We start from the raw sequence: 25,745 nt of genomic DNA, 5'->3' as shown, positions 1-25,745 counted from the left end.
GAATTATACTCGGTATGCTGCTTTACATTACTGTGAGGGTTGGGTTTAGGGTTGTTGTAGGGGTAGACATTAATAAAATACAAGTAATGGGTAATTTAATAAATAATTCTCATTACTTATGGCCGCAGCTGTATGCGGGCATTGGTGTTAACTCTTTATAGAGGCTTCGTGTTGTCAGATCATCATAGCAATGGTAGCCAATCACATCCAACTTGGACCAGGACACAATAAAGGTACAAAACTAGAAGTAGTAGTATTATTATAGGGCATCACGGTGGTGCAGTGGGTAGCACGATCGCCTCACAGCAAGAAGGTCGCTGGTTTGAGCCTCGGCTGGGTCATTTGGCATTTCTGTGTGGAGTTTGCATGTTCTCCCCATGTTCGCCTGGGTTTCCTCCGGGTGCTCCGGTTTCCCCCACAAGTCCAAAGACATGCGCTATAGGGGAATTGAATAAGCTAAATCCTGCTGTAGCACTTGAAATTATTCATTGATTTTCCTTCGACTGAGTCTCTATTTTAGGGGTTGCCACAGTGGAATGAACCACCAACTATTCCAGCATATCTTTTACACAACAGCTTTCCCCTTCCAGCCGCAACCCAGTGCTGGGAAACACCCATACACTCTCATTCACACAAGCACATTCATACACTAAGGCCAATTTAGTTTATTCAATTCACCTACACCACATGTGTTTGGACTGTGGGAGAAACCGGAGCACCCAGAGGAAACCCACACCAGGGAGAACATGCAAACTCCACACAGCCAACTAGCCCAGCCAGAACTCGAACCAGCAACCTTCTTGATGTGAGGCGACAGTGCTAACCAATGGGCCACCGAGCACTTGAAATGTTGAGAGTTTTTCAACTTCTGCTTTCAACTCTCAACATGACACAATGGACCCACAATTGAGTTTGACAATGCTAACATCCCTCCTCTTGATGTAAATGAGAAACATTAAGGGCTGTTCCACACACTCCAGGAGCCATTCACATATCACTTCCTTGGCACGTGCAATTCGTTATATCAAAATGGAGACAAACATTTTAACTCTCCAGAATGCCGCAAATGCACTTCACACTCGGAATATACACATTTCAGTAATAACTAGACAAATGACCTCAGACAAATGCAGAGCACCCAACATTTTTTAATTTTCTCCATAAGTAAAACCTGTATCAGAGCTACAGCAATGGTCATCCTGTGATAGAATGGGTGATGGTTGCCTAACAGTGACAGACACCACGAGAGCATGAGCGCAGAGGCAGGCATTTTTAGATGCGATTACGAAAGTCACTATGTCAGATTGTCGTGGGTAACAGACGTGCCAGACTACACGTTCCTTCACGATCAGTCATCCCGTGACGTCTACAACGAGCGCTATTTCCCAAAGCAGTCACAAGTGTGGCTATAACAATGTTTCTTATCTCAATTTCAATTTTTTAAATCTTATTTAAATCTCAATAAACTCTCATGCTTGCAGACAACTAATTATTACATTATTTAAGGGCATTCGTTACGACATGTTTAGGATCAATCTTATGTTTCGTTTTTAATATTAAGATATTTTCTTTGAAATGTACATGTATATTTTCCTGGCATGGGTTTCTTATTAACACTCCTTCGCCTGAACTTGTCGCGAGTGAGACGAACAAAATGAAAGCATCTTTAAAATATTGACAAACTAAAAAAATTAGCAAATATTTAACTGAAATTTGTGATAAAATCACAGTGAAGCATTCATTAAATCCTGTTTTTCCTCAGAGCGAAACAAATCATATATCCGTATCGGCACAAACAAAAATATAATTCGTATTTTTCTTGTAAAAAATCTTTTTGAAACGAATTTCGTTTGCTATTTTTTCATATTTAACTTAATTTAAATGTATCTTTTGTCGGTGCGTTATTTATAAACAAGATTAATGAATAACATTTGAGGTGATGCGCCTCAAAACAAGTCCGCTATATTTGCCAAAACAAGAACTGCCGTGAGATTGTGTTGGACGAGAAAATGAGAGAAAAATTAAACATGCTAGACTTCCTGCGATAGTGTCGTGAGGCGTCGCAGTCATGGTATCGGTTGTCGTGAATTATGCAGAAATCCCAAGTTGGCAGAAGTAATTTCCGGGCAAGACAGAGCTTATTTGCTGGAGGTTTTCGCGACGAATATGAAAACCTGGGGGGCTTGGGGGTTGTAGGGGGGTGCGTGTCGAGTATAAAGAGGGTGGGTGTGCGACGTATCCAGCCTGATCTTACGAGAAAACGTAAGTATTTTACGTTTTGACAGTTTAGTGGCTAATTCGTACGAATTCGTACGAGTTCAGTCGTACGAAATTGTACGATTTTAAAAAGGAGGCGTGGCACCTAACCCCACCCCTAAACCCAACCGTCATTGGGTGATGAGCAAATCGTACTAAATTGTACGAATTAGATCGTAGGAATTCGTACGAATTAGCCACTAAATCAAAAAGTTACGAATTGCCGTGAGATTGTGTTGATGTATCTGAAGAGTGGGGAGGGATGCGGGACGTATTTGAGGATCGGTTGGGAGACGTGCTATTTCCAGGAGAATATCATTCGTTTGTGGGCATCTGGAAGTATCTATGCATTTGCGGGATGTCTGACTATGCCACATAACATGAGAAGCGATTGAATCTTGTGTCTTGACGCCCATTTGTCGTATACGAATCCCCACGAGTACGACACCCTATGTCAAGGAAATCGTGCCGAAATCGTGACAAATTCGTGTGATCTGACCGGGGCTTAAGCTGAAGGAAAATGTATGAATGAATATTTGTTTGTTTGTTTTTTATGTTCACCTTTTATATTCTCCCTACTGAAAAAAACAGCTTAAACCAGCCTAGGCTGGTTGGCTGGTTTTAGCTGGTCGACCAGCCTGGTTTTAGAGGGGTTTTGGCCATTTACAGGCTGGTTTCCAGCCATTTCCAGCCTGGTCTTAGCTGGTCAGGCCGGGTGATGACCACCTAAAACCAGCTCGACCAGCCTAGCCAGGTTGGGAGCCCAGCCAAAACCAGCTATGTCCAGCTTAAACCAGGCTGGTTTTAGCTGGATTTAGCTGGTCATTTTCCAGCCTGACCAGCTAAGACCAGGCTGGAAATGGCTGGACACCAGCCTGGAAATGGCCAAAACCCCTTTAAAACCAGACTGGTCGATCAGCTAAAACCAGCCAACCAGCCAACCAGCCTAGGCTGGTTTAAGCTGGATTTTTCAGCAGGGGTGTTGTTGTATGTATGTTGCTGATGGTTTTAAATAAATAAAATAATGGCAGAGTACAATTTTTTGTTGTTGTACTTGTTTTTACAATCCTATTTGCTGAAATAATGAAGAAAAACTCAGTGATGGTGTTAACAAGACTTTCAGAAAAAGGAAAACAATAGTGTGAGACTGATAACGGCAGCCAGATGAGAGAACAACCCACCCTCATAGTTACTGCATTGCGAACGCTGCACACAAGCAGTAATTAGTTGTTTTGTAATTTGACCAATGATGATAAAATACATTCATAAATACATATAAATATGCATACATTTTAAAAATCTTAATATTAAAAACTTTCAATGATGATGACCGTTAAATGTGTCTTAACAGTCACGTTAAAGGGTCGTGATACAGTGAAACAGACATTTTTATCCATGGTTATCATACCGTCAGAATCTTATTTGCCTAATTAGTAATTATAATTACTTTTTTTGAAGTAACTTAGCCAACACTGGAATTTTGCTGTGCTTCCACACACACTTGAGGTGGCAGTGTGCGAGTGCTGAAAGTGCGCACTGTGTCTTTAAGAGGCCGTGTGCTGCCCCGGCTGCAGGGCTCGGCTGGTTGGGGGAAGGGCTTCACTCAGCAGCTCATGGCGGAGAGAAGAAACTCTCCGTCGGCTCGATCACCGCGCCGATCCGCCAACACGGCCGAGCACCGTACGACATGAGCCTGCGGAGATTGCGGACAGTCTGCGTGTGTGTTTCTGCTTTCGGCGAGTCCACGGAGCTGCTGCATTCAGACACGGTGAGACATAACAGACCTGACTTATTATTATTAGTAACTGTTAGTAGTATTATTATCATCACCACCACCACTGCAAACAATATAGGCGCTCCTTCACATCTTTATATACAGCCTTCCTGTTCTCATCTGAGGAGTAAAACCGCGACGACGAGCTGTTATTAATAAAGCAGAATCTGTGATTTTTTTTTTCGCTCTCTCATTGTTTGCTCATCAAAATAAAGTGTTATTGGTTATATCGAAGCAAATCATGAATCATACGTCAGATCAACTCAATTTAATCTAGTTAAACATACTAGAATTTAATGATTAGCTTTGATTGGGATCTGTTGTTCTTGTGTGTGACATAATAATATCAATCCGTTATGCAATGATTATCAATACATGCATCACAGCTAATGACTAATAATTTATATATATTAAAATATATACGTATAAAATTAGCATAAAGGTGAACTGTGGATGTATTGTACAGCAGGCCTCTGTGTGTGTGTGTGTGTGTGTGTGTGTGTGTGTGTGTGTGTGTGTGTGTGTGTGTGTGTGTGTGTTCATGGTTGGTGTGTATGTGTGAGCTCTGCTTTATGCCTTACAGTTGCTTTATGTGGTGTTTCTGATGCTTGTTTTTGCTAGGTGTCCTGTGAGCGTTTCTGAGAGGAACTGAAGAACAAACAGGGGAAATGGCTGCGAGCGCGGGCTTCTCCTCCAATGGACCTGTACCCTGGGCTCTGAGCGACACCGAGGTGAACAATCTGTACCGGGATCTGGAGCTGGGCACCGTACTCACGCTCTTTTACTCCAAAAAGTCCCAGAGACCCGAGAGAAGGACGTTTCAAGTCAAGCTCGAGACCAGGCAGATTATCTGGACCAGAGGAACGGATAAAATCGAGGGCGAAAGTAAGTTTCTGATGCTAATCGTTGTGGGTTTGGATTCAGAAACCAATCGTTTTTTTAAGTGCCAAAGTGACCAGATGTCTCAGTGGTCTGGAGATGGTGCTAGTTTTTGTTGTGTTGTCCATGAATGGAGATGTTAGAACCAAAGTATACTAAATGTGCCCCCCCCTCCACATTTCTTTTCCTTTCTGATTTTACTCATGGGCAGGGCCGGACAGAATCTGCACAGTAGAAATGCTGGGCTCCACACAACCGATTTGTGTTGGGACAACATGAAGAAATTGAGTTCGCTTGTTAGTTTTCACAAATTGAAGTGAATTGAACAAAACTATTAAGTTGTTGAAAAAAAAAAAGCAAGAATGGTGTTGTTTCAGCTTATTTAAAATAAGTAACTTGAACAAACAGCAAACTTTGCTATTTTTGCGCAGGGTTTTGAAAAACCCTGGAGATTTATACTGATTTTGGGAGTACAGTAACTAAAAGCTAGTGGCTCTGGACTAAAAACAATTGTAATGTCCTAATATGCATTTTATTAAAACATTTTAGTTTTGAAGACACTTTTTTTGTTGAAAGGTTATCAGCAAACAGCAGCAGGGTGTCCCTGGGCTCTCAAAAAGTCTTAAAATGTCTTCAATTTTAAAAACAAAATTGTAACCCTTAAAAAGTCTTAAATTTGCTGAAATATTTACTTGTAGATCATTTAAAACAGGTCTTAGTTTTCCTCTGTCCAAATCAAGCTGCTCTATTGGGCCAACATCCATCCAATCACCAACAGTCTACAGTTGAAGTCAGAATTATTAGCCCCTCTTTTAATTTTAATGCCCTGTAGCCTTATAAGGGTTCTTAAAGGGACAGGACGACCAAAAATGAGCTTTCCTCATCGTTTACTCACAGTGCTCCTAAACGTTTATGAGTTTCTTTCTTCTGCTGAACACAAAACAAGATATTCTGAAGAATGTTGGAAAATACAAGCCATTGACAGCCATTGTAGGAGCAAAAATACTATGGACGTTGGCACTGATAGCCCAAGGGTTAGTGCAGCAACATATATTGCAACAGGGCGTCCTGAGTTCGAGTCCTGGCTCGTGGACCTATATATATATACACATACACATACACATACACACACACACACACAGTAAAAGTCAGAATTATTAGCCCCCCTTTGAATTTTTTCTTTATTTTTAAATATTGCCATTTATGTTTAACAGATTCAGGAAATTTTCACAGTATGTCTGATAATATTTTTTCTTCTGGAGAAAGTCTTATTTGTTTTATTTCGGCTAGAATAAAAGCAGTTTAAAATTCTTAAAACCACTTTAAGGTTAAAATTATTAGCCCCTTTAAGCTATATGTTGTTCTGATAGTCTAAAGAACAACCCATCGTTATACAATACCTTGCCTAATTACCCTATCCTGTCTAGTTAACCTAATTAACCTAGTTAAGCCTTTAAATGTCTCTTTAAGCTGTATAGAAGTGTCTGGAAGAATATCTAGTCTAATATTATTTACTGTCATCATGACAAAGAGAAAATAAATCAGTTATTAGAGATGAGTTATTGAAACTATTATGATTAGAAATGTGTTAAATCTTCTCTTCGTTAAACAGAAATTGGGGGGAAAAATTAACAGGGGGGCTAATAAATCTGACTTCAACTGTATATTAGGGCTGCACGATATTGGAAAAATCTTACATTGCGATTATTTTTTTTTTATTCTGCGAAATGAATACAGTTTACCTTGATGTGCTGAATAACTATTTAGAAAGAATTGATCATTTTAGATTGATCGGGATGATTCTGTAGGGAAGTGCGTATGCGTAAAATATAAGAAACATTTTACAAGCACAGACAAATTCAATAAAGAAAGATATACAAATTAAATGGTCAGCGTTTGATTGTTGAACTGTGTTCAGGTGTACAATAATTGAATAATCAAATGTAAAATAATACTGCGCAGTCTTCGTTTTATAAACAATTTAATCGTTATTTATTTGTTAAAGTTACAAACGGTACAATTTCATAGGTCTGAATACTTTTAAAACCCTCACACAGTCACAAGCCTCAAAAAACACACTTGCGAAATCTATTATAATCCAGAATCAACATTGCATATACTTGCGATGTGACTATTGCGATCACGTAGCGATATTGATGCTGAAACGATATATTGTGCAGCCCTAATCTATATAAATAATACCTTTTATTGATATTTAAGTTTTTTTTTTATTGTAAAGAGATTCACAATAGCTGTTTGACATTTATTTCAGTAATTCCTCCAAGTTAAATTCACTAATCAGGGAAATAAAACTAAAATCAACTACACAATTCCTCCTGATAATAACAGACTAACATTAACAATAACATTATGCTCAATCAATTCAGACCGAAAGCCAACAAATGAATCTTTTTGATTATTTGTGTCATTGTTTTTATAATAAATATACTTTTAAGTGTTAAACACATCATTAAAAATGAAATATGTTGAAAATTGTTTATGCAGCTAGAGTTTTACTTGTTTTGACACATTAAAATATGTCGCTAAGAAATAATTACTATAATTAGAAATGATAAGAATCTATAAGGGCGACGCAGTGGTGCAATAGGTAGTGCTGTCGCCTCACAGCAAGAAGGTCGCTGGTTCGAGCCTCGGCTCAGTTGCCGTTTCTGTGTGGAGTTTGCATGTTCTCCCTGCGTTCGCGCGAGTTTCCTCCGGGTGCTCTGGTTTCCCCCACAGTCCAAGGACATGCGGTACAGGTGAATTGGGACGGCTAAATTGTTCATAGTGTATGAATGTGTGTGTGGATGTTTCCTAGAGATGGGTTGCAGCTGGAAGGGCATCCGCTGCGTAAAAACGTGCTGGATAAGTTGGCGGTTCATTCCACTGTGGTGACCCCGGATTAATTAAGCCGGAAAGAAAATGAATGAATGAATGAAGAATCTATAATAAGAAATAATTATTATTATTTAGTTGTTTTTTGCCACAGACCGGGCCATTATAATTAATCATTAGTGTTTAGCCCTGTAAAAGTTTCACATTTAATTCATAATGGTCTTAAAAGACTCTTAAATTTGACTTGGTTAAACCTGTAGAGACCTTGAACAAAAATAAAGCATAATAATGCTCTGTTATTTAGAATAAGAACTGTTTGTTCTTTATAATTTGTCATCTGACATTCGTCTGTTTCATTCAGAGCTTGTTTAGACTGAATAATAATAAAATAAATCATCTTTAAGATGACAGTACTGTCATGCATAGATTCAGATCATTAACAAAAGCCTGTAAACTCCAATTCCAGTTAAATGTATTTAGATGTAGTCGCACAGCTAGAAACAGTAGGGACTAATTTAGGGCAAGAATCCAATCCTGAGTCTCAGAATCTGATCAAATTGTGAAATCGCAAACAATTCTCAAGATGGTTAGATGATATGTCTAGGAGCTATACTTTCATTCTGGCGTAATGATTAAGGAAGTTTGCTGCTATATCTTGACTATAGCAGTGCGATGATGTTACGCAGTGCCCAAAAATAGTCCCCATCTATATAGCAAGCTAACGGTGACGTGTAGTATCATTGCACCTGTTGTAACCATGCAGCAAAGTTTCTTGGTTATCACACCAGAATGAGAGTATTAGTACACCATATAACCACAGAAGAGTCAAGCTTTAAATAGGGGAATTATCGAAACCCTTTTGCTGATTTTTGAAGAGATGCTAACGGTCTAATCTGTTTCAATGCTAAGCTAGAAGTTGGTAAAACTCAGCAGTTTAACTCCACAACTGTTCATTTATGCTTTTTTAATTGCATTATGGGGTCTTGATCTTTCGTCCAACAACTTTTAACTTTGATATGTTTGAAAAAGTGACTTTTATGAACATTTTAATAGATTAAATGGATATATAATCTGGGTTGGTGTTGTATATTACGCTATAAACACCTTGTAATAAACTGCCAGGACATTTTCTGTTATTTCACACACTCATTTCTCTATTATTTCCTAAACAACTAAAAATGTCAATAAAAGTCTGAACTGTAGAGTTTATTTTCAACATTTAAAGTCGACAGAGCAGAGATCTACATCCCATAATGCAGTTCACAACTGTGAATAAATGAAAAACACTATTAGTCAACAGATATTTTTACACTGTAAAATGCAGGGTTTCACACAATTGTCCCAACACAATTCAATTAAGTTTACTGAATAAATGTTTACAAATTTAACTGGATTGAACATAAAACAATCAAGTTGTCGCCCCAAAAAACTTGAGAATTGTGTTGATTCAGCTCGTTTTAAATAAGTAGTTTGAACAAGCAGCAGAAACTTTTATTTAAGCTATTTAATGAGTCAATTTCTCATTAAAAGGATGGTTATAGTATAGTATAAATTACATTATGTATACATACAGATTTCAAAACTTTATTATATTGTATATCTGCAGTATTCTTCATCTCCACATGAAATTAGCCAAACAAACATACAGATTTCCCCTTTAAGTGGTTTCGGTCGTGTTTCTAAAAGTGTATTCTGACAGCACAAAACTTCTTTCTTCACGTGGAGAATTTCAGTGAGATTAGAGCTGGACAAAGCACTGTTCATTTTACTTATACGTTAAGTTTGTCATTTTTATTAGGGATCGAGCACCGAAACGGTGTGTGGGCCCTATCGGCATTGCTCTGTTTCTTCTTTTTCTTCCGGAGAATGAATCGCGATTTATTTATTTATTTATTTATTTATTTTATAAATTTTTTATTTATTTATTTTATAAATTTTTTATTTATTTATTTATTTTGTTTTTAATTAATTAATTTATTTATTTATTTTTAATTAATTAATTTATTTTTAATTTATTTATTTTTTTATTTAATTATTATTATTATTATTATTATTTTTTAATTATTTTATTTATTTATTTATTTATTTTTTATTTATTTAATTATTTTATTTATTTAAATTTTTTTTATTTATTATTTTTTTTATTTAATTATTTTATTTATTTATTTTTTATTTATTTATTTATTTTTTAAAATTTATTAATTTTTTAATTTAATTATTTTATTTATTTATTTTTTTTTATTTATTTAATTATTTTATTTATTTTTATTTTTTTATTTATTATTTTTTTATTTAATTATTTTATATATATTTTTTTTATTTATTTATTTATTTTTTTTAATTTATAAATTTTTTTATTTAATTATTTTATTTATTTATTTAATTTTTTTATTTTTGAGGGTCTAAACATGCTCAAACTCACAAAACTTTCCACACGCCCCAGAAATGGCAAAAATTGATGTTTGTACAATTTCGAAGTACTTTTAACGCAACCACACGATGTCCGATCTGCCTGAAACTTCACATGGTTGATAAAAGTCCTCTCCTGAAGACATTTACATGCCAATATTGAGTCACAGTCATAGCGCCACCTGCTGACAGGAGGAAGTTTGTCATATATATATATATATATATATATATATATATATATATATATATATATATATATATATATATATATATATATATCTCAGCCTAAATTATTATTGTCCGCTGTTCTCTGTCATCCTGAGGCAGTGGTGAGGTGGTTAGCCCGGGTGCGAGGTCCCTTTCATCACTTCTCGCAGCTTTAATATATTCTTGTAATATATATGCACTGCATGGAAAACACTTGATCATCCCGGACCATCTAATTAGTGAAATCTTTCTGAATGGAGCTATTTAAATCATCTGATGAAATTCTATTTATAGCACAATATATATATATCGCATTGTCAGATTTTTCCAAAATCGTGCAGCCCTACTTGAGATGTTTGTTTTGAATTTCCTTGGAGGAACCTGATTTGTGAGCGCTCCGTCGGTGTGCTCGTCCGCATGCGAGGTGTGTTAGTTTGTAAAGTTGGTTTTCTTCTGGCGGGCTGGATTGCGCTGCTCTGATTGAGTGTGTGCATGTGTGTGTTTTTGTGTTATGCTGCTGTTGTAGACACACGCGCGCACACACATGTGGCAGTATTGTGCAGTGCTGACTGTAGGACAGGCCCATCTGCGCTGCTGTTTTCCTGCGGCGGGATGTCTTACACACAGCTGCGCTCTGCTCCGGATGCACCAGCCACACTAAACAGAAGAAAAAAAACACCCAACGAGCCTCGCACTGCTGTAATGTGTGTGTCTGAAGTTATACATGACTGTCTTAAAGCGACGCTCAGTCGGCCAGCTGGAGGTGTAGCAGTATAATGAACCAATCCTGTGTAAATAAATGGCTTTAATGTGAAATGTGGATTCTTTTTGACATATTTGATTGAACAGAGCAAGAACTTTTTCACAGTATTTCCTATTATGTTGATCTTCTGGATTAAGTCATTTCTTTTAGGTTGGCTGGAATAATACATATACATATACACAGTCGAAGTCAAAAGGATTCGCCCTTCTGTGAAGTTTTATTTCTTCTTCAGATATTTCCCAAATGATGTTGAACAGATTCAGGAATTTTTCACAGTATTTCCTCTAATATTTTTTCTTCTGGAGAAAGTCTGATTTGGTTTATTTCAGCTAGAATAAAAGCAGTTTTTAATTTTTCTAAAAGCTATTTTAAAGTCAATGTTATTAGCCCCTTTAAGCAATATTTGTTTTGGATTGTCTCCTGAACAAACCACTGATATACAGTGACTTGCCTAATTACCCTAACTTTAACCTACTTAGCCTAGATCAGTCTTTAAATGTGGCATTAACCCTTTGACTGCCCGCTCTACCAAACGGTTGACCATGTTACAGTGATATAAATAAGGACTGTTTTTAATAATGGTTTACACACACATCATTGTCCTGTTGCACTACTAGCTTAAACTTCATATTTTCAGATTTTTAATTGTATATTTATTAATTTCGGTACTTTTACCATAAAGCGACATGTCAACCATTTGGTAGAGGTTGATATTTTAGAAATCATGGGCTGGAATAATAAATAAATATAAATATACTGTTGAAGTCAAAAGGATTCGCCCTTCTGTGAAGTTTTATTTCTTCCTCAGATATTTCCCAAATGATGTTGAACAGAATCAGGAGTTTTTCACAGTATTTCCTCTAATAATTTTTCTTCTGGAGAAAGTCTGATTTGGTTTATTTCGGCTAGAATAAAAGCAGTTAAAATTTTTCAAGCTATTTTAAGGTCAATATTATTAACCCCTTAAGCAATATTTGTGTTTGATTGTCTACAGAACAAACCACTGATATACAGTGACTTGCCTAATTACCCTAACTTTAACCTACTTAGCCTAGATCAGTCTTTAAATGTGGCATTAACCCTTTGACTGCCCGCTCTACCAAACGGTTGACCATGTTACAGTGATATAAAGAAGGACTGTTTTTAATAATGGTTTACACACACGGCATAATCCTGTTGCACTACTACACTTGTATTCTAGTTGTTGTTGTTTTTTTTACAATAAAACCAAAATCCTGTTTAATGAGAATCTGAAATAGTTTATGACATACTTTAAAGATTAAACGTGATTTTAGTATTCAAAAAAGGTTTAATTTTGAATATTTTTCCTAAATAAATTAGTCTTGCTCTTCAAATTTTCATATTTTTAATTGTATATTTATTAATTTCGGTACTTTTACCATAAACCGACATGCCAACCATTTGGTAGAGGTTGATATTTTAGAAATCATGGGCTGGAATAATAAACAAATATATATACAGTCGAAGTCAAAAGGATTCGCCCTTCTGTAAAGTTTTATTTCTTCAGTTATTTTCCAAATGATGTTGAACAGATTCAGGAGTTTTTCACAGTATTTCCTCTAATATTTTTTCTTCTGGAGAAAGTCTTATTTGGTTTATTTCGGCTAGAATAAAAGCAGTTTTTATTGTTTTTAATACAAGGTCAATATTATTATCCTCCTTAAGCAATATTTGTGTTTGATTGTCTACTGAACAAACCACTGATATACAATGACTTGCCTAATTAACCTAACTTTAACCTAGTTAAGCCTTTAGATGTGTTTTTAGCCCTTTGACTGCCCGCTCTACTAAACGGTTCACCATGTTTTTACCCTTTTAAATAATGACTGTTACAGTGATATAAAGAAGGACTGTTTTTAATAATGGTTTACACACACGGCATTGTTGGTTAATAAAAAAAATCAAACAAACATAATCCTGTTGCACTACTACACTTGATTTTGGTTTTATTGTAAAAAAAAAAAACAAGAATACACGTTTAATGAGAATCTGAAATGTTTTATGGCATACTTCAAAAAATAAAGATGATTTAAATGTTCAAAAAAGATTTAATTTTGAATATATTAAATAAATTAGTCTTGCTCTTCATATTTTCATATTTTTAATTGTATATTTATTAATTTCGGTACTTTTACCATAAACCGACATGCCAACCATTTGGTAGAGGTTGATATTTTAGAAATCATGGGGTGTATTGAAAAAAAATACATTGAGTGTGTTAACTAGCGACATTAGGAGTTCAGAAATGCAATCCAATATTTTTTCTTGGTGGGGTAGTTAAAGGGTTAAGCTAAATACTAGTATCTTGAATAATATCTATTCAAATATGCGCTGTCATCATCGCAAAGATAAAAGAAATGAGTTATTAAAACTATTATGATCAGAAATGTGCTGCAGCTGAAACAGAAATTGGGAAATATTTGAAAAAGAACACAAATTTGACATGAGGCTGAATGATATTGTCTGGCTTGTGAAGTAATTTTAATTGAGCTTAGCTGTGTGTTAAGACGCACGTGTTCGCCTATGTTCGTCCCTCTTGCTAAGAGTTTTCTCCGTGTCTGGAATTGTGCTGTTTCTTGGGTGAGCAGAAGCTCGATACGGTCATGAAAATCCTGCCAGTGCAGAGTGTTTTGAAACTGACTTGCAGGTCTGAAAAACAAACGAAGCTGATAATTCTGCAGCATCATAAGATAATTTAAGCTTAGCAAGCAGTTCTCAAATATTTAATCAGTTCACTAATAAGAAGTCATCGGTTTCTCTCTCTTTTTTTACTGTTATTAATGTGTTTGTCAAGTAGAAATGAGAGAATTGGAAACAACTTCACAGTTTTGTTTTATTATATATTTTTTTGTACATTAGCATGCGTCCTGTTCCCCCCCCCCCCCCCCCCCCCCCCACACACACACACACTACTTTCTTCGAACACTAAAATGGGATTCAGTGTTACACTGGCTTTGTTTACATGGACATCAGTAATGGAGTTATTCGCCGTAATCTAAATAAGACGATAATATGATTTTAGAATGTTTAATTTAATCTAACTAAACGATTTTGTATGATTCTTTTCCGTGTTGTTGCTACGTGTATGTTTGTTAAGAAACTGATATGATTATATATTGTATATTTAGTATATGTTTTTGCCATGAATATAGCCAGTGCTGCTGATATGGCATTAAAACCTAAATAAATATAAATAAATAAACATGAGGTGTTTACATGAGTTGCTTTATTTAAAAAAAAAATATATATATATATATATATATATATATATATATATATATATATATATATATATATATATATATATATATATATATATATATATATATATATATATATATAAATAAATTACATTACTAATGCTTTGCTTCTTAGACTTTACACACCTGAAACTTGTCTATAGCACTTGCTCACTGTTATAGTTGTGTAAATCCTCATTTGTAAGTCGCTTTGGATAAAAGCGTCTGCTAAATGACTAAATGTAAATGTTATAGCACATAGATCGATTAATGTCATTGCGTCATCGCGCTATCCATGTTTCCTGCGGAGTTTCATATAATTTCAGCTGTCTCATTTTTAATTTGTCAACTTTAACTTCAGTTTGGCACTTTCACTTTCATTCAGGAACATTTCATGCATGCCCCCCTGACAAACGAGATATTGGATATGTGTATGAACTAGGGGTGGGCGGTACACCGGTGTCATAGTCATCACCGGTGTGACATTGCGCCACGACATGGATTTTCTAATACCGTCAATACCGGTATAAATCAATTATGCGCCTTGAACGGCTGCATTTACATCAATAATAGCTAATTCTAAATAATAAGGCATTCAATTTTCTTCAAACATTCAGTTGTGGTCTGAATACATGTCCTTATACTACAGGGCTCGAAATTGCAACCATTTTGGTCGCATGAGCGCCCGAAATTTAATCTATGCGCCCTCATAATATATTTGGGAGCATTTGTGTGTCTGAATTAGGGGTGTGACGGTAATGGAAGAAATCATGCGGTATGTCGGTTAACCGCGCAGATATATAAAAATAAGCATTTTTAACGCACCGCTGTAATTTCTATATCCCAGTCCCTTTATCAACATTTTTTAATACAAGTCATTATTTTAAAAATTATGACTTGAGAATATGATTTTACCTCAGCGCTGCACTTTTCTCCTTCTCCCTCCCACTGAGTTCAGGTGACGGAGTGTTGTGAAGTAGTTAAACTCTCCTCAGTTTAATTTACAGTGTCAAACTGGCACAGGAATATCAGTATATTAATACTGGCTTTGCTAAAATGCTGGTCAAATGTAGGTATTTTTTTACAGAAGCTATTAACAGACGCGCATGCTGCGACCGGTGATGAGTCAACAATCGCATATATTTTGACTTATTTAAAGTAGGCTATAGGCTATAGCATATAATGATTTTGTGTAAAGACATTTATAAAAAAATGTAGCTAATATATCACAGGGGTTTGTATAGCAATTACAGTGGAGCATTAATTAAATCCTTTTTTTTTCCCGTGGAGCGAAACAAACACTGCACAGTTGTGTAGCAGATGGAGACGCACAAAAATATACAATTCAGATATTTTCGTCGGCAGAAAAATATTCTTTGAACGAATTTAGTTTTGTACAATTTGTATCTTAGTTTTTGTCGGTCAGTTATTTACAAAATAAACAAGAATAACTAATAAACTTTGAGGTGAAGCGATGTGCCTCAGGGTCCGCTATATGCCGCGGCCAAAACACAAACTAAATACAATCGTAATATAAATAAAATAAAAGTGAAATATTCAGTTTCGAATATTTCGAATAGGCTGCTCTTTTAATTTTGATCATACAGTTAACAAAGATTCCATATTCGAAACTGAATATTTCACTTTTATTTTATTTATATTACGATTGTATTTAGTTTGTGTTTTGGCCGCGGCATATAGCGGACCCTGAGGCACATCGCTTCACCTCAAAGTTTATTAGTTATTCTTGTTTATTTTGTAAATAACTGACCGACAAAAACTAAGATACAAATTGTACAAAACTAAATTCGTTCAAAGAATATTTTTCTTCCGACGAAAATATCTGAATTGTATATTTTTGTGCGTCTTCATCTGCTACACAACTGTGCAGTGTTTGTTTCGCTCCACAGGAAAAAAAGGATTTAATTAATGCTCCACTGTAATTGCTATACAAACCCCTGTGATATATTAGCTACATTTTTTTATAAATGTCTTTACACAAAATCATTATATGCTATAGCCTATAGCCTACTTTAAATAAGTCAAAATATATGCGATTGTTGACTCATCACCGGTCGCAGCATGCGCGTCTGTTAATAGCTTCTGTAAAAAAATACCTACATTTGACCAGCATTTTAGCAAAGCCAGTATTAATATACTGATATTCCTGTGCCAGTTTGACACTGTAAATTAAACTGAGGAGAGTTTAACTACTTCACAACACTCCGTCACCTGAACTCAGTGGGAGGGAGAAGGAGAAAAGTGCAGCGCTGAGGTAAAATCATATTCTCAAGTCATAATTTTTAAAATAATGACTTGTATTAAAAAATGTTGATAAAGGGACTGGGATATAGAAATTACAGCGGTGCGTTAAAAATGCTTATTTTCTGTGGAGCGATTGATTTGAGTTAGTAGGTCTGCTTTATTAAAATAAGCTTCAAATAAAAACAGCCTATGCTGGTTATAAAAAGGATTCAGTGTTTTCGTTTTGTAATCTAAATTTGTAATTTAAGTGGAAAATACTCAGGTCAGGCCTTTTATTCCTTTTATTTAGTTTATTCTGTTTTTCTATACAATCCTGAAACCTCACCTAAAGTTATAATAATAATAATAATGGCGCAGATGACAGCGATCATGACATGAGGTAAATGTTGATCCACCAGCTGAGATCAATCGAGTGTTTTCGGAGAAGGTGCCCGAATCTCGATGCGTTGCATTCACCGCGTGTTCAGCGCAAATGTCTGCTAAATATAAAATCTAACACTGTACACATCATCCCCAAAGAAACTTACCTTTACTAAGTTTACACTGAAACTACAGCTCATAACAAAGAGCGGAATTGCGCCGGTGGTCATCATGAGAATCCTGCTCTGTCTGCTCATAAATTGGTGCGGCTGACTCGCCTGCTTTATTCCACCAACACAGAGAAATGAAGATCAGCTCATAACAAGACTGAGCATTTACAATGACCCAAACCAAAACTTTTAAAGAGTGATAGAAGTGAGACTTTCTTTTGTCCGTTCTTCCTTGAGATGTATATTATTTTGCTATTGAAAGTAATACCGTGATATTATACCGTCACCGTTCAAGATGAAAAATACCGTGATATTAATTTTAGGTCATATCGCCCACCCCTAGTATGAACTGCAGGAGGAGTGTTATTTTAATGGAATTTGTTACCGCACGCTAGGGCTGTGTAATTAATCGAAATCGAATCGTAATCACGATCTGAAGCGTTACGATTAGCTAATCGCAAGAGGCTGAGATATGGAATATACATGTATTTAATTTCCCCCGCTCAGAGAAAATGCGTGACTGCCGTCTGTGTGTGATAGTCGTACTACCCAATTGAGTGAGCACACTTTCATTCAGCCCAATCAGAACGTTTCAGTCTGCCTCTTATCAGCCATGTTAGTTTGCTGAGTGTTTATAATTATTATTCTTTTGATTGTATAATGGACGTCACGGTGGTGCAGTGGGTAGCACAGTCGCCTCACAGCAAGAAGGTCACTGGTTCAAGCCCCGGCTGAGTCAGTTGGCGTTTCTGTGTGGAGTTTGCATCTTCTCCTCGTGTTGCTGTGGGTTTCCTCCACTGCGGTTTCCCCCACACTCCAAACACATGCGCTATAGATTAATTGAATAAATTAACCATAGTGTGTGTGAGTGAATGCAAGAGTGTATGGATGTTTCCATCTTATGGGTTGCAGCTGGAAGGGCATCCGCTGCGTATAAATATGCTGGATAAGTTGGCGGTTCATTCCGCAGTGACGACCCCATATGAATAAAGGGACTAAGCCCAAAAGAAAATGACTGAATGTTTGTATAAGCTACACCTATCTGTCTAATTTGAGTTGAACATGTTTACAGGGGGGGGGGTAAGGTCATTTTAATGTGCTCACTGTTTGCTCTAGAAAAAAACGGAGCTTAATTTCTGAATATTTAAAAACTAATTTGAATAAATGTTGGACTGAGTTAATATCTTCTCAGTTTCTTTTTTTAACCAACTCACTGTATTTTAGCAGTAAGAAGCTTGATTACAGATTATTGAGCTAAATCTTGACTGCAAAATTAAAATGCAAATCAAATCATCATTTGCAATTTGAATGTGCATCATTTAATATTATAATTCCACAAATTGCACAGCCCTAGCGCACGCCATATGGAAATAAAAAACCTCTGCATTTCGTGATGTGGGTGTCTGTGGTCCTTCAGTGACTACGTTTACATGGACACCAATAATTTGATTTTAATGCGATTAAGACAATACTCTGATTAAGAGTCGACCATGTAAACAACGATTTTTATTTATTTATTTTTTATTTATTTATTTATTTTTATTAATTTAATCAGATTAAGGTCATAATCGAACTAGAGAGAAATCGAATTAAGACATGTGGAGTATGCCGATTTTTAGTCGCATTATTAAAGTGCAGTACAGACATGTAAACACCTTAATCAAACTATTACCGTCATGTAGGACTTTTCGCCACATTTTGCGACAGGATAGTACACACACACACACACACACACACACACACACACGCGCACACACACACACGGCTGTTTGACACAATGGGGTTTGACACTCTTTGCACCTACCGAGTCAGTGCAGACCACAGACACCTGCATTGTGAAATGCGGAGGTTTTTTCTTCCATTCAGAGTGTGGTGTGAACTTAAAACAACTCTTCCAGTTCATAGTTGCATCCAATATCTCATTTGTCAGGGGGCATGCATGAAATGTTCCTGAATGAAAGTGAAAGTGCCAAACTGCAGTTAAAGTCGACAAATTAATAATGTAACACCCGAAATTGCATGAAACTCTGGAGGAAATGCGGATGGTGCGGTGACGCAATGATGTCAATCGAATTATGTGTTATAACATGTAACACGATCATGAAAGTAACACTTAAAAAGCAACTCATATATCCGCATATATGCTCAGAATTCCGCATATTTTGCTTAGAATTCCGCATATTTTGCTTAGAATTCCGCATATTTTGCTTAGAATTCCGCAGATTTTGAGCAGAATTCCGCAGATTTTGAGCAGAATTCCGCATATTTTAAGAAGAATTCCGCATATTTTGCTCAGAATTCTGCATATTTTGAGCAGAATTCCGCAGATTTTGAGCTGAATTCCGCATATTTTGCTCAGAATTCCGCATGCTTTGAGCAGAATTCCGCATGTTTTGCTCCGAATTCCGCATGTTTTGCTCCGAATTCCACATGTTTTGCTCCGAATTCCACATATTTTGCTCAGAATTCCGCAGATTTTGAGCAGAATTCCGCATATTTTAAGAAGAATTCCGCATATTTTGCTCAGAATTCCGCATATTTTAAGAAGAATTCCGCATATTTTGCTCAGAATTCAGCATATTTTAAGAAGAATTCCGCATGTTTAGCTCAGAATTCCGCATGTTTTGAGCAGAATTCCGCAGATTTTGAGCAGAATTCCGCATATTTTGCTCAGAATTCTGCATGTTTTGCTCAGAATTCTGCAGATTTTGCTCAGAATTCCGCAGAATTCCGCATATTTTGCTCAGAATTCTGCAGATTTTGAGCAGAATTCTGCAGATTTTGAGCAGAATTCCGCAGATTTTGAGCAGAATTACGCATATTTTGCTCAGAATTTTGCAGATTTTGAGCAGAATTCCGCAGATTTTGAGCAGAATTCCGCATATTTTGCTCAGAATTCTGCATGTTTTGCTCAGAATTCCGCAGATTTTGCTCAGAATTCCGCAGAATTCCGCATATTTTGCTCAGAATTCTGCAGATTTTGAGCAGAATTCTGCAGATTTTGAGCAGAATTACGCAGATTTTGAGCAGAATTACGCATATTTTGAGCAGAATTCCGCAGATTTTGAGCAGAATTCCGCATATTTTGCTCAGAATTCCGTAGATTTTTAGCCCATCATTAATTGTTTTATTTACTTGAGTAAATGTGTGTATATCTATATTTATTCAGTTTTTAAATTACAGTAATAATATTGACTAATATGAAAATGTTCATCTAATTTATGTATAATGCAGTTTGTACAGTAATATTTCCTGTCTTTTAGTAGAGATATTATATGAGAGACTTGCTTTGTTTACCAAATAAAGTGGATCTAATTGGATTTGCATTTCAAACATTAAATAAGTTAATAAGATATTATTTTTTATTTCACATATTAAGGTTTTAGTTATGATACTCCCAAAATAATCCGCAGAAATCCGTAGATTTTTAGCAAAATTCTCAGCAGAAAAAGCAAAAAACGTCAGCAGATTCCGTCTGGCCCTACTGATAACCATGTAAATGTAGTCACTGACTCGGTAGGTGCAGAGAATAGTGTCAAACAGCCAAAAAAAAATGCATGCAAAAAGTCCTACATGACGGTAATAGTTTACACGTCTGTACTGCACTTCAATAATGCCACTAATATCGTCATACTCCACTAATTTTGTTTAGTTCAATTATGACTTTAGTCTGATTAAGGTCATCAAAAAAATCACCGTTTACACAGATTCCGTCTGGCCTACTGATGTCCATGTAAATGTAGTCACTGACTCGGTAGGTGCAGAGAATAGTGCTGCAAACAAAATTAGAGGAGTATGGTGATATTAGTGGCATAATTGCAAAACTCACTGCATGCTGTCACCTCTTACACCAGTTTCACAACGCATGAGCAGCGCGTGAGCAACAAGTACTTTTTTCGGCACGTTAACAACTGAGACTTACCGAGAGAAGAGCAGCGCGTCAGTGTCCAGCAGGAGCGGTGTGTAAGACGCGCGGGTATGGTTGTATGCGCACATGCAGGGATGCGTCAGTTTGCTTTTTGATTAAACACATTGTTTACCAGCGTTGGTTCGGTTGCACATAGAGAATAACGTCCTTATTCCAGGATTACCACACTTAATAAACACGCATATGAAGTAAATCATATCTCAAACCATTGACTGGGACACTGGTGATTTTGGCGAAATTGGGTCTAGCAACGCCCCTGGTATAGCTCCTCCCCTTTTTACAAAACGGCCAATAGCGTTTTGTTTTTATTATAGCTCTGCCAGTGAGAGTGGTTGAGCTCAAGCGCATCAAATGAGAAGAAAGGGGCGGGGCATGTCGAAAAATAGAGAGCGTTGGATTGGTCATGAATTGTGATGTCAGAAAAATTGTCAAGTCTATTTAGGCTGAATTGACAACTGCAAACTTTGGATGTTTATATCTTCTAAGCACTAATCTTGTCACTGTTTTGGAGCAGACTAGCTTATAGGTATTCCTAAGACTAACATATCATCTAAAAAACTTTAACGGCACCTTTAACATCCTAATCTGGGATTATTCTGAGTTATTTTTATCCTTAGATGTCATGTAATGTTTTCTACAACACCATGTGAGGAGCTCACATGACACATGCACGTCTTTATTCAAGGCTTACGCGTATATAAAAAAAGAGAGATGTGTAAGAATGCCGTTCAGCTTTATGGATCATTTGCAACCACGTCAAGTATTTGTTTTGTTTCGTCCCAATGAAGGTAGAAATGTCAGGTGTAGCACACTGTGGAGGAGCCGGACTGGCATATCACGCTCGGTTTGTTCTTTAAGCTGAAGCGATTGTGCTAATCTGTTCTTCTGATAATCAGCACTTCTGATAAAACACTCCTCTGAATGTTTCTGCTGGTCTGCGAGCCAACATGGATGTACACCAAAACTTTCCCACAACCTGCCTCACCCTCAGACCTGGAGCTCATGTTGGCATACACTCACTGGCCACTTTATTAGGTACACATTACTAGTACCGGGTTGGACCCCCTTTTGCCTTCAGAACTGCCTTAATCCTTCGCGGCATAGATTCAACAGGGTATATGAAATATTCCTCAGAGATTTTGCTCCATATTGACATGATAGCATCACTGCAGATTTGTCGGCTGCACATCTACTATGTGAATCTCCCGTTCCACCACATCTCAAAGGTGCTCTATTGGATTGAGGTCTGGTGACTGTGGAGGCCATTTGAGTACAGTGACCTCATTGTCATGTTCAAGAAACCAGTCTGAGATGATTCACACTATATGACATGGTGTGTTATCCTGCTGGAAGTAGGCATCAGAAGATGGAGACACTGTGGTCATAAAGCGATGGACATGGTCAACAACAATACTCAGGTAGGCTGTGGCGTTGACACCATGCTCAATTGGTATTAATGGACCCAAAGTGCCAAGAAAATCTCCCCCACACCATTACACCACCACTACCAGCCTGAACTGTTAATACAAGGCAGGATGGATCCATGCTTTCATGTTGTTGACGCCAAATTCTGACCCGACCATCCGAACGTGGCAGCAGAAATGGAGACTCATCAGACCAGGCAACGTTTCTCCAATCTTCTGTTGTCCAGTTTTGGTGAGCCTGTGTGAGTTTTAGCCTCAGTTTCCTGTTCTTAGCTGACAGGAGCGGCACCCGGTGTGGTCTTCTGCTGCTGTAGCCCATCCGCCTCAAGGTTGGACGTGTTGTGTGTTCAGAGATGCTCTTCTGCAGACCTCGGTTGTAACGAGTGCTTATTTGAGTTACTGTTGCCTTTCTATCAGCTGGAACCAGTCTGGCCATTCTCCTCTGACCTCTGGCATCAACAAGGCATTTGCGCCCACAGAACTGCCGCTCACTGGATATTTCCTCTTTGTCGGACCATTCTCTGTAAACCCTAGAGATGGTTGTGCGTGAAAATCCCAGTAGATCAGCAGTTTCTAAAATACTCAGAGCAGCCCATCTGGCACCAACAACCATGACACATTCAAAGTCCCTTAAATCCCCTTTCTTCCTCATTCTGATGCTCGCTTTGATCTGCAGCAGATCGTCTTGACCATGTCTACATGCCTAAATGCATTGAGTTTCTGCCATGTGATTGGCTGATTAGAAATTCGCGTTAATCAGCAGTTGGACAGGTGTACCTAATAAAGTGGCCAGCGAGTGTATGTTCATTCACAAATGAAAATGCCCTGTTTACTCGACCTCAAGTGGTTCCAATCCTTCATAAGTTTACTTTTTTTTTCTTCCGTTGAACACAAAAGAAGACACTTTTAAACTGGAAACATGTAACCGTTGACTTCCATAGAGGGAAAAACTAATATATTGTGTCAGGTGTCAGGGTTTATACGGGTGCTGGAAATCCTTGATAGTGCTCGAATTGTGATCTAGTGTTTTTAAGGTTTGAAAAGGGCTCAGGTTTTGGATTAAGGACTTGAAACTATTCAGTTCAAGTTTGTTTAGTGTTTTTCACAATAATTATTGTTGCAGCTTTACAAAAGGGGCACATTATGTTTTTATTATTATTATTAAAGATAAATGAAGGTTATACAGCGTGTTGTGTAATTGCAGAGCTCCTCTATTAAAAAAGAAACAAGCTCTGAAAGAGATCAAGCCTCAGCCAGATCAGAAAAATAACACAAAAGTAGCGTAACGTAACTTGCCATACAAGGTAACTTATTAACGCAACTAGTTAGTGTTGGGTCGATAGACGGGCATCGCGATCCTCCACCCCGCCCCGTTGCAGCAGCAACCCGCTCAGGAAATATACACACTGAGGCCTCGTTTACTCTGATACATCTTAGTTTTAAAATGGCGTTTTAGAACAAAATCGATCCACGTCCACACTGGCGTTTCATCTAGCGTTTCTGAACAGTTCTCCCTCTGTACTGCTGAAAACACAGATGAAAACTATACAGTGACCACACACACACACTCACACACTGCAGCATATGTGGACGTCCGAGCTCCAGGCAGTCAACAGGTACACAAAACCTCAGAGAGCAGTGCACGTCGGACAGTTTATCAAGGATGTACCGCTGGATGGCGTCTCGCTATAGTTGTTAAACATGATATTTAATTAACCTTGTCTCTAGCTAACGACTCTTCGGTCTTTTGAATCTATCAGGTAACATGTCACAGTGTCAGTACACTGCGTCAATCTTTCGCTTTCACGCTTGTACTTAGTCATTTTAGTGAAAACATCAGATACTGTTGGTTGTGCATCTTTTTTTACCCACCAAGTTTGTAGACGCCATTATAACCACACACATCACTCTGCCTATTCATGCCAGAGTCCTGCAGGAAAAAGTTATTGACAGGTGGTAATCTGTGTGTCACTTATCTTTATTTATGATTTGGTTATGGGTAAAACTAAGACCATGCGGGTCAGGTAGTTGAAACGGTAGGCTACAAATAATTATTCGTTATGAATTAATTATTCATAACTAATTAATTCACCGCCGCCTACAGCGATGACACTATCGTCCATCGCGATGTTTCACATTAGACATCATACGATGCCAAATTGGTCGACATCACCCAACCCTACAACTAGTTAGTTTTCGGGCAGTAACTCAATATTGTCATGCACTACTTTCGAAAGTAACTTTCCCCAACACTGACCATTAATTGGTTAAATGTGCGTGCGTGAAGCGAAACGTTTTTTGTGTTAGCTAGTGGGGGTCACAGTGTTGTTACTCAGAAGTCGTCGGCTGCGTCTGAAACGGCATACTTCCACACTATTGACCTTATTCTTTAATGCGGAAGTGCGCTCGTTTTTGCCATTGTTTTAGAACTTCCGATTCAGTTGTCTATGGGAGAAATGACTAGGAATAATAAACGGCAGAAAACGGTCACACTATTTACTCTACAAACAAGTGTTTGCATGACTATACAGACAAAGTAGATTAATATAATAACAAAATATCAGTTTGCAACATCGAGCAGCAAAACGAGCTGTTTTTAACGTTTAAAAATGAATGGAAGTGAATGAGACCGGAAGTCTCGAGCCAAAATGATTCAAATGGCTGCGCCCACTCGTACGCGGAGAATAAGGTGAATACAGTACGCTAAATCAGTATGCGAGCCGAGTAGTACGTCTGAATTCATAGAATTCGAAAATCAGTATGCGAGAAGTATACAACCGGCGAGATTCTGAAGTGCGCATCCCATGCATGCTGCGCTATCCCATGATGCAACACGAGAGTAATCATGAATGGGAGTGAAGCGACGCAACTGACGCAGGTAGGTTACGTGACCATGATAAAATGGCGGATGTAGTACGTCCGACTTCCATTCATACTTCTCCCGTTCATACTGTGTAGAACGCACTTTTCTAACGGCCGAGGAGTACGTTTAAGTTCAAATGCAGTATCTACTGAGTAGTAGGCTGTTTGGGACGCAGCCCTCGTGTCAGTGTTTCTTGTGTTTCTTTTATCCTGTCGATAAAGTTGTGTTGTGATCATGTCTGTATTTTCTAGATGACAATAACCATTAGCATCTGACTTCCTGTGATCTGATGAAGTGTTGGAGAAGTTCGAAACTCCACCTGAAAAGTGCTTACGTTAGACTCAGTGTACGA

General features: G+C 37.2%; 1 protein-coding gene across 2 annotated transcripts in view; it reads left to right on the top strand.

Annotated features, from left to right (window-relative positions):
* The first annotated feature begins 3,828 nt into the window (after positions 1-3,828).
* Positions 3,829-25,745, top strand: part of plcg1 (phospholipase C, gamma 1) — an 89,741-nt gene continuing 67,824 nt past the window's right edge. For both annotated transcript variants that reach the window (XM_056449261.1, XM_056449260.1), the window contains exons 1-2: positions 3,829-4,024; positions 4,652-4,915. In XM_056449261.1, coding sequence (XP_056305236.1) covers positions 4,699-4,915 — 217 coding nt within the window. In that variant the 5' untranslated portion in view covers positions 3,829-4,024; positions 4,652-4,698. The remainder of the gene's footprint in view (positions 4,025-4,651; positions 4,916-25,745) is intronic.

The sequence above is a fragment of the Danio aesculapii genome, chromosome 23, assembly GCF_903798145.1.
Source record: "Danio aesculapii chromosome 23, fDanAes4.1, whole genome shotgun sequence".
Lineage (NCBI taxonomy): Eukaryota > Metazoa > Chordata > Actinopteri > Cypriniformes > Danionidae > Danio > Danio aesculapii.
This window is presented reverse-complemented; position numbering and strand designations above follow the sequence as displayed.